The sequence below is a fragment of the Aulostomus chinensis genome, chromosome 4, assembly GCF_037954235.1.
Source record: "Aulostomus chinensis isolate RoL2024-O1b breed Wild chromosome 4, RoL_Achi_v1.0, whole genome shotgun sequence".
Lineage (NCBI taxonomy): Eukaryota > Metazoa > Chordata > Actinopteri > Syngnathiformes > Aulostomidae > Aulostomus > Aulostomus chinensis.
In genome coordinates, this window is record NC_141323.1 from 12,271,159 (window position 1) to 12,283,322 (window position 12,164).

Sequence of the window (12,164 nt, forward strand, 5' to 3'; positions counted from 1 at the left end):
CGTGATCTCTTGGGAGGTTGCCTACACGGCGTCTATAAAAAGCAGGGAGCCTAACGGCCTCGAAGTAGGACTACAAGAAAGAACTGTGTGGAGGAGCTGGCAGCAGTTCAAAGCAGCGGTTTACCAGGGAAAAGCACATCTTCTACCTGAGCATCCAGAAGATAAAGACAAAACCCAACAGACCAAAAAAGAACTCGTCTCCCTCTGCATGTCCGGTGCCGATGCAATCAACCGTCTACTGAAAGTGTCGGTAAAGCCAGCGCCGCAAAGGAAGTGGTCACGATTCCTGGCTTTTTAGAAAAGTCAAAAGAACAGAGGATGTTAAAGAGTCCGTTTGAACAGAGAGGGGAGTGGTGCCAGTCACTTTCTAGTGACCTCCCGTGAGTTACAAGCATCTGTGAGGTTGTCACCCTTCAGTCCATGACAAGGACAGCCAGGAGAGCTCAGCTGATGGAGGAAGGCAGGAGGGCGGCAGGGCTTTCAAGTCACTTGACTAAATCAGGGCCAAGGAGGGGACTAAGAGGTTGTCCTGGTCAGGCTGGAAACCATGGTCACTCGCTAACAAGTTTAACCCCATGACTGGTGTCTCTTTGAGATGAGAAAATCACATTACAAACATACAGAAGTGTTACACAACAGCGAGTTGCGTAACGCTGCCTGTTACTTCTACCACAGAGAGCCGAGCTGTGCACGGTCTACCGAGTCCCTGCAGCCAGCCTGGATTATTACAGATTCACCCAGCACTTGTAGGAGAGCTTGCATTGACGGATATGAAATTTAAAAATCAAACGTCAATGCATAAGATTTGGCAAGAGGAAGGTGCATTCAAGCACTTGGTCTTGGCGACAGCAGGACAAAGATCTTTGTGTAGGCAGCGCGCGGATGCTCTTAACTGAGCAGTTTCCATCAAGGCAAAATACACTCCACTCAGCCATTTGACATGGAAACAGCATATCCTGATACTGTGGATAAGCTCATTATGTGTGGGTTCCTGCTGCATATTCAGACTAAAACTGAAGCGCTTTTACGACACAAAAACCACACATTCGAGAATAAACTGTGAAAAGTAAAGCAAAGTATGTTGTGGCTCTACATTTGCAGTGATCCACTGAAAGAAAATCAGCAACAAGTTTGATAGTTGGGTTACTCGCGCCTGTCTTTTATCCACCCACAGAGCAAACATTTGCCAGATCCAGGCTCTTATACCGCTAAGAAATTTTGCTGCTTTTATTGTCATTCATGACAGAAAGTACAGAGTCTTTGAATGTAAGACTGCTGGATGAACAAAAGACGCTATGTGAACATGTCACTTTGGGCTCTGAGAAATTGGTACAAGCGCTTCTCAAATTGTCTTGTCACTTTATCGACTTCCAAATAAATCAAATAAGAAAATGATGATTAGTTGCAGCCATATACAAATTATCAGTGCTCGTTGTCATAATGTCAAATGTAACATTTGTCCCTGCGTTTGAACCCCATGTTTAGAAAGGGAGGGGGAAAACTTTCCCAAGAAAAAAAAAAGAAACAAAAAGGTGGCACAGACGAGGGCGAACGAGCCGACCTTTCTAACGAGCTGAGGAGCCCTCTGGCCCGGGGCCAGTTAACGTGTCCATGAGTGGCCTCCCACCATCGGCGGGGGCCTTTCATCATCACAAGAGAGCCCTGGCCAAAAATAGAAAGACTGACTTTTCACTTTTGAATCATCACATGAAAGCCTCAAGACAGATGGAGCATTTTTCTAGATTACGTAAGTTTTCTTAAGTGAGTAAATTGGGGGGGGGGGGGGGGGGGGGGTGACAGTGAGAGGTCTGGTCCTATTGGGCAACATACTCATACATGCATGACATGCACACATTGGTCCCCTAATCCTGAAATGATTACCACATCCACAAATAGTGGGATTCAGACTGGACTACACTTGACCTTGAAACACATTCACAATGTAAACACAGGTTTTCTGCCCAAATAATCCAGCATTTGTCTTTTTAATCTCTTGAGAATCGTCTCTCAACACTTGCAAATAATATTCCAGCATGGGCTCCTCTACTTTTCTGTGGCGTACGGAGTGAAATATTAATGAACTGTATCTGACACAAGTGAGTAACAGCTGCTTTACTCCACCCAGGCTGTGGCAGTGCACATATAACTGGAAATGAGAAGTACAAAAACAGAGTGTGATGCTAACGAGCATGTCATCGTTAGCCGGTGCTATTAATAGAGGAGAAATGCTAAATAAACAAGTGACAACCGATGTTCTCCGTCGCTCTGAGGTGATGGAAACAGAGCGCAGAGAGATTGAAGACTGGATAAGAGATACGGCAACATGGGAGCTTCAACTCCAGATGAACACAGAATGTCTAGCTTCTGTTTGGTGATCGATTTCTGGGTGAAGTTGGGGCCGAATTTGATTTGAACGCTGAAAAGTGGGGCGTTCCCGTACAAAGAGAGGAATTACAGTCACTCAGAGCTGAACGCCAGCCTCCGTTTGATCATAAAGATGATTTAACTCCTTCAACACACCCGTCGGGGGTTAATCGCACTGTTGATTCAATTCAACTTTATTGTCACTTCTCTGTACATTTGTGTGCAAGGCAGCCGAAACCTGAAACCCCCAGAACTCCAACAGAAAAATAAACAGACCCTGATTATTGAGCGTAATTTTAAAAAGTTGTGTGTCATACACAAGAAAACGCAAACCAGCATTGTAAAACTTGTTTGTTTGTTTTAAAGGGTTAAAAGCGCAGGTGGAGTGGAATGACTCGGTGCATGAATGACAGATGGTGTGAGAGGGTTAAAAGCTACTTCTCATTTGTCTCGGCAGCCTGAGGGCAGAATCCAGTCGTGTCTCTGCAGTACTGTACCTTGCCGGTTGATCTCATTCTGCAGGAGCTCTTCCATTGCTTCCTCCTCAGCGATGTCCAGAGGTGTCTCGCCCTCGCTGTTCACAACGCCCACGCTGGCACCCTGGCTAATAAGATACCTGCAGCAAGTGCAGACAGAGGCGTCAGGTTTGAGCCAATAGGATGTCTGTATTATAATAATTACATGAACAGGAAGGAAACTAATGAAGGAGCCGTTTAAGGACAGGAGAGGTGTAATTTTTGCTTTTGTCTGATGTTTGGCAACAATGTTCGACACAACGCCGCAGCCTGCAGCTCCTGCTTTGCCAGTCAGTCAGTGTGACAGACGCCTCCAGGGTAGATTACGCTTATTCAATAACTGCTGGAAACATGAATACAATGATTATATATATAATATAATTATATATATAATATAATGTATAATTTACAGCATCAAAAACAAATTGTGGCCGCCTTTTTACGTTTTTGTGTGACTACTACCGACCAGGGCGTGTTCATTCGTCAGCGTCCGTGTTGTATTTTCCTGAAGTGCAGCAAATATTGTCAGGTAAATAATCAGAGTGAATACTCAAATACACAAGGTACACGAGTCCCACTGTGTATTTACCTGACAGAGAGTCTTTCCCAGGCTTCACAAACTCAGGCGACATGCCACACCCCAGAAACGCATGAGGCTTGAGCTCGTAGGAGACGCGGCGTGAATCCAGACACGAGCGTAACGTGGAAGTGTGACAACATTTTACGCTAAACTACCAAGCGGTTTGTCTCTCGTAAACGTAACGACAGACGCCCCTTCGTTCCACCAGCACGTCCGGCTGTTCGCGGTGGTAGAGGATGAGCAGGAATGTGCACCTCACGGGATTTCTACAAATGACTGAAGAAAATAAAACAAGCGTCATCTCTGGAGAGCTGGCTGACGGGCTGTTCAGTGACTGGAGGCTGTGTTTGCTGTTGAAAACATGTATAAACTGGTGTTTTTGGTTGCAAAGCACTGTACAATAATTCAAATGAAGTCATTCCCTCCATACAGGTACATTGATTTCATGTAATAATTATAGGATTTTCATTCAAAATGGTAATTTATTATAGTTTTCCACAGATAGGTCCGTCCTCTCATGCGTCTGCTGAGTCAGAACGTAGATTTAAGTGTGACAATGCTGGCGGGATGCTACTGAGGGCCAGGACGACCGGGTTTCATCAAGATAAGTGAGTGGGGATCTAAGATTTCATAGATGATTTAGTCGAACTAGATTAATGTCGCAGCGCTGCACTGGCTGTGTCTGCCCTTCCCAGACTCAACGGGAGAGATGTGGAGCTACATCAGAAGGGCCTCAATAACTCAAAGTAAAATGTGCATTCAACCCCATCAAATACGCACTATGTTTTTCCAGTAATGCATTATAATAACAGAATACAAAAATGATAAAAAGAGAAAACAAGTAGTTTTAATGATTATTAATACGATTTCTCTCAGCCGGTTGAAGCCTTACTAACACTCAAGCAAAGTTGGAATTTTCTAGGGTAAAGGATCCGATTGTGGAGAGTAACAGAGGAGAAATGATAAGCAGTGTTATGAACTGCTGTTGACAGGGAGTAATAAATAAATATGACTTTAGAAAGGAGTAAGAAATTACTCAGCGAGCCCACCGGCGGTCATATCAATATATCTCCTCCAAGCAGTGATTCAAGAGCATTTTAACATCTTGACTTCATCTGCTTCCAATTAAACCTGCGGTGAGACTCAGACCCTTCTCATTAAGCCAACACACCACTTGAAGAGTGCTCAGTGCTTATGACTTCCCCCTACATGGAAACTGACTGCCTACAGTTACATTTCAAGTTTTATATCTTCTTGATTCGACTTTCTATTCGACCTATTTTGGGTCAGCTTTACAGGGTTTGATGGCTTTGTGGTCTGGAGCCCTGCTGTGGAACTCTTAACCGACCCTATCATTTGCTGGCTGTGGCAGCACCGGGGTCTCAGAGATGCTGCCCTGCTTTACAGTTCCCGTTATCGTGGACGAGGATTCTGGGATTTAAACCGGCCGACTGAGAACTCATCACCCACATCAGGCAGCGGTGTTTCTCTGTGACATATTGTCTCCTTTAGTCATCCGCATCAGGCCCGCCGCTTGACCTTCATCCACTATGTGACAACTGTTTGTTTTCTATAATCCGAGCTAAGCGCTGATGCCGAACTGCTAAATTAGCACGTGATCTGGGCTTACACCTTTCGCGACAGCAACACTATCATCCCACGTACAAAATAACTTGAAAATATCTGCTTAAAGCAATATTCACCCCAGACGGAGTATTGTGACTTTAAAGTGCTTGCAAATCGCAATGTTGACTGACAGCAAACCTGTCTCAGAAAGTCTGTTTAAAAGCTCCAATCCACATCTTCTTTGTCGAGCCGTTTTCTCTGTAATCCATAAATGATTTAGTTTGAGCTAAAAGTAACGATCCCATTTCCAGTTTGGCGCTACAGTGAATGAGCACGCCCAGCTGGTGCGTTCAGTGGTACCAACTCACTCGCCCTTAATCAAGCTAGCGCCGAATCACAGAGTTCTAGTCAGTTTTTAGCTCAAACCAAAGAGTTTGTGGATTACTGAGCGTACGGCTGGATCAAGCAGATGTGGATTATAACCGGACAATGAATTTGAGATTTTGTCAGCAGACATTCTTGGACAGTTGAGAGGAACACCATCAGCTTCAAGCTGTACTCCGGAGTAACAAAAAAGTCACGAAATACCTGGGCAAAATACTCTTTTTGTGTGAAGTATTACTTTCAATTCCCTGGCAACCAATTTGTACACACTGATATGATTATTTTCTTAAGGCCAAGAGAACTTATTACTTTTTGGAAATGTTGAGAGTGAGGCAAAATCTTTTAGCCAGGTTCCTGTAATGTAACACAGTAGTAAAGCAGGTCACGGCACACTCACTATGCTTAACAATGAGTAGCACTGAGCTCCTACAGCCCCCTTTAGCCTGTTTAAATATCCTGAGATAACATCTCTGCTGTGTCCTGTGGCTTCTGAACAGTCGTCTTACCTGAATAGGAGGAGGACAAGTCCAGAGCTGGATTCCAGATACACAGGATGACCCTGATCTCTTCATATTTGATTACATCACTGACAACATGAGCCATAAGACCGGCTGCTGCTCCTTGCACCACTTGTGTAGGGCAACCTAATCCTGACCCTGGTGCCCAGATATCTTTACACAAACCTGAAACTGTTGGGACTTCGCAAACCTGATGAGACTGACCGCAGGTGCTCTCACTGCATTGTAAACACCAGACTTACTCTGCTATGTCTAGGTATCCGCAGGAGGCCGCAGCGTGGAGGGGGATCCAGCCCTCGTTGTCGGGTTGGTTGATGCTGGCTCCGTGCTTCACCAGGAAAGTCACCATATCCACATTGTCATCTATGCATGCCTGCAAGGGGAGAGAAAGGGAAGCGCTAAGGCCACTGAAAGAAGCGAGGGGCACCATCTGCCCCGCGGGGTTTTTCTGTGTATGCGGCCTGCGCTATATTTACAAACAGCTTGAATGGAAAGAGAATTACTCTGCCTCTGATAGATTACCATGCCAGTTCAGAAATGCTGAGGAATTTTGGCTGCCTGAGTGTTACCAAAATGCCTGCACAAAGCAGCATGTTTGGGACACTGGTTAGCGCACTGTTGGGGGTAGCGAGGTGCTGCTGGGCCTCGATGCAAAAACTCTCATTTAAAAAGCGTGCCTTTGCTCAAAGTCTGCTTGGAACACTGGCCAAACATTTCAGTAGCTGATGAATCACTTCATTAAATCCACATTTTGGACAAACCTGAAACGGTTATTTTTTACATTCAACAGCCCATTCTGCTCCCAGCATTCGTCCTCTTCAGATCGTCAATCGAAACCATAGAAAGCGCTTAGGCCGGAGAGAAGCTACACATCAAAGAAATAGACCTTCAATGAAGTATAAGAAAATATATTACAAGTGGAGTTTTCTGGAAGAAGACACCTTGAGGAAAATATAAATGCAAGCAGTCTATTAAAGCCTAACTACAGTTTAGGGTAGGTAGGAGTTACAGTCAGCACCATGAAGTTCTGGACGGTGCGTTTGATGACTGAGATCAGGAACAGAACATCCTCTTTACTCTTCTTCCGAATCGCCCAGCGAAGCATTCTGAATGCTTCAAGCCACTCGAAACAAAGTTGATGGACAGAAGTAGACTGCTACAAGTGGGAAGTATCTAATTTGAGCACTTCTGACTCATGAGGTTGGAGATGGCATGAATCCTCCAACATCACGGTAAAGACTCTGGTTGCTCAAAGAAACAAAGTGGATGTGTTTCCGGGACCTCAGTTCGCCCCATTTTCTTGTTCAAGAATCAAATAATACAAATAAATCGGATGAGTCAATTAATCCTCCATCTTTAAACCAATTACAAGCACAAGCAATTTTTGTTCCATTTTCCTGCATGGTACAGAATTTCAGTCTCCAGTCTTGAAGACTCAGTTGAGAATTTTCAGATGGCTACGCTGTACTAAATAATAGAGGAACGTCTGTGTAATCCATTCACAGACATGCTAACAGCAGTTTTAAGCTTCATGTCGCAACCCCATGGAATCGACTCTGCAGGTGCGTGTGCGCAGCAGGGCCCATAATAACTCAAGAGAACATATTTATGTGAGTCATTCTGTCGTCCGTGGCTTTTATTCCTGAGCAAGCCAGTGGGCACTGGAGATAGCGGCACCACAATAAGACTTCAGTTCAGAAGAAGTGTTTGGGTCACCAGCGAGCCAATGAATGCAGGCCGCGTGCGCAGCCACCGTAGGAAGCACGTCGTGGCTCTTGACTCAGCCGCGTTTCTGAAACCTGCGACCATCTAGCAAGTCATTCTAGTCAAATATTAGCACAGAAAAGGTGACAGAAATACACATAAGGGGGATTTTCCCCCTCATCCTTGGATACAGAGCCTGGACTGTCTCTGCTTCTCTGCCGAGGTTGCTATGACAACAAAAGCATTGACAAGGGAAACAGATACACGCACATATACGAACACCGAGTGGCCTCACGTTCATGGCACACGTCTATCTGACTGGAATCCTTGTCCAAATTTGGGCCGTTTACAATGCCGTAGATGGCCGTGGGCTGAGGAGCGTCTGCAAAGGCCTGACAGAGCTTATCTGATGGTGTGTGTGTGTGTGTGTGTGTTTGTATACGCTATGATTTGGTTTGTGTGTGTGTGTGTGAGTGCTCAGGCACATCTCCAGGTGCAGGTGGATCTGAATTTGTTACAGAGCAGACAGAGGAGACAGATGGGGCTACGAAGGAGCTGACGTCCGTAGCTCTTATCACTTGAGAAACGTTGAGTAATAACAAAAAGGTGGATCCTGCATTTCATGACTTATAAATCAAGAACTGGAGAACTCAACAGACTAGAACCAGGGCAGGTTCCACATTAATCCAGGTCTAGCATCAAACACGAGACTAAAACCAGAGCTTTTTCTTTTCTTTTTTTTTTTTAAATCACCATACTCAAAAAAAATCCAGTGATCCAGCAATATGATTAGCCTGAACTACTGTGATTTAATGATACATGTATCTCGCCTGCATCAAGTTCCCAAAATCTATTTAAATGCATTTCAAGACACCAGTGGGCTTAAACGTACCTGGTTTAGTGAGATAAAGTTGAAAGTGACGCGCAGCCATGAAGCTGAGTGAGTGCATTAACATCTGTGACGGAGGCAGCAGCTCAGAGCGAGTCGTCTGCCTTCTCTTTCAGCTCAGAGACGACATCGCCGATGCCAAGAAACAATTTACAGCATCAGCTTCAACTTCCCAAAAATATATTAAAGACATACAGAGAAACTGTTTCAACTGCTCCTCTTGAGGGCTACAGTGTGTCATCTTCAGCAGTAAACAACTACAGAACCCTTAGAAGCCCCCCTCCCCTCTGCAGGCACAGACAGTTATATTCTAGATATCATCTGTAGGTTTTTGCATCCTGTGGACTTTTAGAGAAGTTGTGTGGTTTTCAGCTTTACACGGCTTAAGTTTTCTGGCTCTCATCTGAAACATGTCCTCTATACCCTCATCTAAGTCCTCCCCCTCACTCACTCCCCACACACTTATCTCTTCAAAGCCCTCTCCCTCTCTAAGAATGGAAACAAACCCCTTAAGGCGAACACAGTGCCGACTGTGACCTCCCTCTTTGGTGCGTCACTGGCCTTCTTCCGCTGGCTCCTCCCAGCAGCTACTGGAGCCCAACAAAGGTAATCCTAAACTAAATGGCTGTAATTGTCTGTGGCTGACAGGTGCCAGAGTTGTGGCCAGCATCAAGAGAATGAATAGTATCCCGAGGGACAAGAGGAGGAAGAGAGTCAAGAGAAAGTGCTATGGCAACCTCCGAGCTGGAGCACAGCGCCGCCCAAGAGCTGGATGGAGCGTCCTCCTGCTGGAGGAAAGCCTCGACCACCAGATGGCAAATTCACATACATCACTGGTTCTCACAATATTCTAAATTAATTATTATTAGCCCTGTTCTAATTATCATCATTTATATCTTTAATTTTTGGTGGGCCATATCAGAATGTTTCTGAAAATCATCTTTGAACCCTCTACTTGCGTCTCATGACCGCCAGTTTGGGAACCCCCGCCCCACATGATTCTCAAAACCAACTCATATGCTGCATGCATTCACCAAAGATGGCCGGAAAAGTGTTTTGGCAGTCAAAAGTGTCACAGTCAAAATGACCTATAACCTTCTGAATATAAAATGCCATTGCATGTGTGTGTTTGTTTGAAATGCCATAATTAGCATATGAATTCATGGACGGCCCAATGTGTGTGTTGTGTGGCCACAGAGACTCTGATCACTACATTCGGTTCATGCTTGAGGCCGAGTGGACATTTGTGCCTGATGAAATTAAATTCCCTCCTGGTGTTCCCGGCGTGTCGTGTCGTGTTCGGGGGAACGGTATGGACGGACAGACGCGCCGTGGGCTCAGCTCTGCATCACACATAAAGTTCAGACCTTGAGTTACATATAGGACCTGCGCTGCGCTCACAGCGAAGCATTCAGACGAGCAGTGACTCACGCTCCAGCAGTCATTTAAACCTGTTTAGCCTGTGTGTCTGAGAGAGGGAGAAGATTCAAGGGCTCACCCATGGCGAGATGCAGCAAATTAGACATGTAAGATTAAACAAGAACAATACACAAAAATGACTGCAGAATATTAACAAAGCTCTAATTAACAACCATAAGACAGATGATGGGGCTGATATTGGATCCAATTTGTGCTTCCCCACAACTAGGGGTCCTTTCTGATGTGGTGGTGGTCTGATCTGTATCCTGACAACCGGCTAGGCAGGAGTAAAAAGCCTCCTCCTCCTCGCTGTTGTTTCTGATAAAAAAGCCTCTCTAATGGAACCAGGGGCTTCTGGGAAGTTGCTATAACTGCAATACATAAATAAAAATCAAGTGCTAACCTAATCAATGGGCACAGGAAGCTCCATTTGACTGGTGAATAGTTTAATGGACATTGTGTAACCAGCTTCTGCACACAGCCATGTATCCATTCAGCTTAATGATAATCACCACTGATCACTATTGAGAAATTCATCAAAACTGAAGCTATGATCAGAAAGAACTGAAGGCCCAATCTCACGTAAATCCATAATCCACACAAAAAGCAGCCGGGGGTTTACTGTAAATGACTCACTGGCATTAAGGATCTGTAATTAAATCATTCAAACGGAGCGGAGGTATTGGCTTGACTAGAACTATTAAGGCTGAAAATGCTGAGAACCACAGAAAAATAAGGAAGATGAGCTGTGAGCCTTTTAAAAAAAACAACAAAAAAGTTCTACCATTTACAGTAAAGAGAATATATCTGCTTTGTCGGGCGAAGTGAATGTGCAGCAGCCGAGGGAGACATGGCACGAGGCTCATTTTCACAACTGGAGAACCACAGCACTGGCACACGCAAAGACGAGGGGTGAGGCCTGGGGAGACACCACAAGAGGAGCTTCTCAACACTGACCTGTTATACAGGGAAAATTTCTCAGATGGGACAGAAAACCGTATGCACACGTCACACAAAAACATACGCGCCCACATGAGCCGAATTAAAGCAATATCTACAGATTAACTCATTAACCCTTGCTGAACCAGGAGGGATAAATATGGAGAAGATTAAGACATGACAATACGGCGTCCATCACGCGGACTTCTCTAATCCTCCAATAATATGGAGGCATTCATGCTCTACTCCCTACTAGCCTGGCACTGAAGATGTATAAAATGCACCCGTGACGTGAGCTTAAGAAAGGAGGCCGGTGCGTTGCCATGACGACAAAGCCCAAAAGAGAACATGGGTTGAGGCATTGTTGGGCCTTTCATAAGAAACATAAATAAATAGAGAAAAGACTTCATTTTAAAGCACACGGGGGTTGCTCGTATGGTCCCACAGGGCAAGCAAACCACACTGGGATGAGATCAAAAACATTACTGCTGAAAGGAGCATCTCGAGGTGCCATCTTGCTTTTCTTTAAGCTCTCACAGCCGTAACTAAACTGTTACTGCAGCCAGTCTCACGACCTTTTATAGCCCCCCCAAAAAAAGATTCTGTTGCTATTTTACATCTCTTATGGTATATTAATAATATTACGCTGATCTGAAAACAGCAAAGTTGGAGTTCAAAGAAAAATCACAACCAGCCTGCAAGATCTGGCGACTCCAGCAGCCATGAAAATCAGTCTACCTTAACAGGAAGCCTTGAAATTTGTGTGCAAGATATAGAACAATATAGTTGTAACATTTGTTGTGCATGAGCCACTTCTTCACTTCAGCATGACAAGTCTGACAGCACAAACAAACACTAACAATACGCAGTATCCCTTCCAATAAAGGGGTTTAGCTACGTGCCGTATAAAAAGTTTTCTTGCTAGTGCATCATGGTGCACAGAGCTCTGAGCTTAATTTAGCACCACTCCACATCAAGGAGGCACTTGAAGACCTCTCCCCTCCTTGACTTCCTTCAGTAGCACCCTCAGATGGGGCAACTTCAGTTTTCTGTGGGAAGCCACTCTTGCGACTCCCGCATTTTAGTAGGGAAAGAAGCAGGCAACTCTGGGACACAAGCAGCCAGCGAAGCCAACTGCAGTGTGTGACGGGGCTGTCAGTCAATGTTCCAAATTCAAATATGTAGTAGAATTGTAAGGAGAAACATACATTCAGTCGTGAAAATTAAAAATGGACTTCGAACCCACCCCCCTCCCTTAAAAAAAAAAAAAAAAAAAAAAAGCCAAA

General features: G+C 44.8%; 1 protein-coding gene across 4 annotated transcripts in view; it reads right to left on the reverse strand.

The window, feature by feature from the left end:
- The window catches only part of ppp1r12a (protein phosphatase 1, regulatory subunit 12A), a 52,580-nt gene that overhangs the window by 25,142 nt on the left and 15,274 nt on the right, over window positions 1–12,164 (reverse strand). For all 4 annotated transcript variants that reach the window (XM_086201840.1, XM_086201842.1, XM_086201841.1 and 1 more), the window contains exons 2-3: window positions 6,170–6,300; window positions 2,862–2,980 (exon numbers count right to left, since the gene is read on the reverse strand). In XM_086201840.1, coding sequence (XP_086057966.1) covers window positions 2,862–2,980; window positions 6,170–6,300 — 250 coding nt within the window. The remainder of the gene's footprint in view (window positions 1–2,861; window positions 2,981–6,169; window positions 6,301–12,164) is intronic.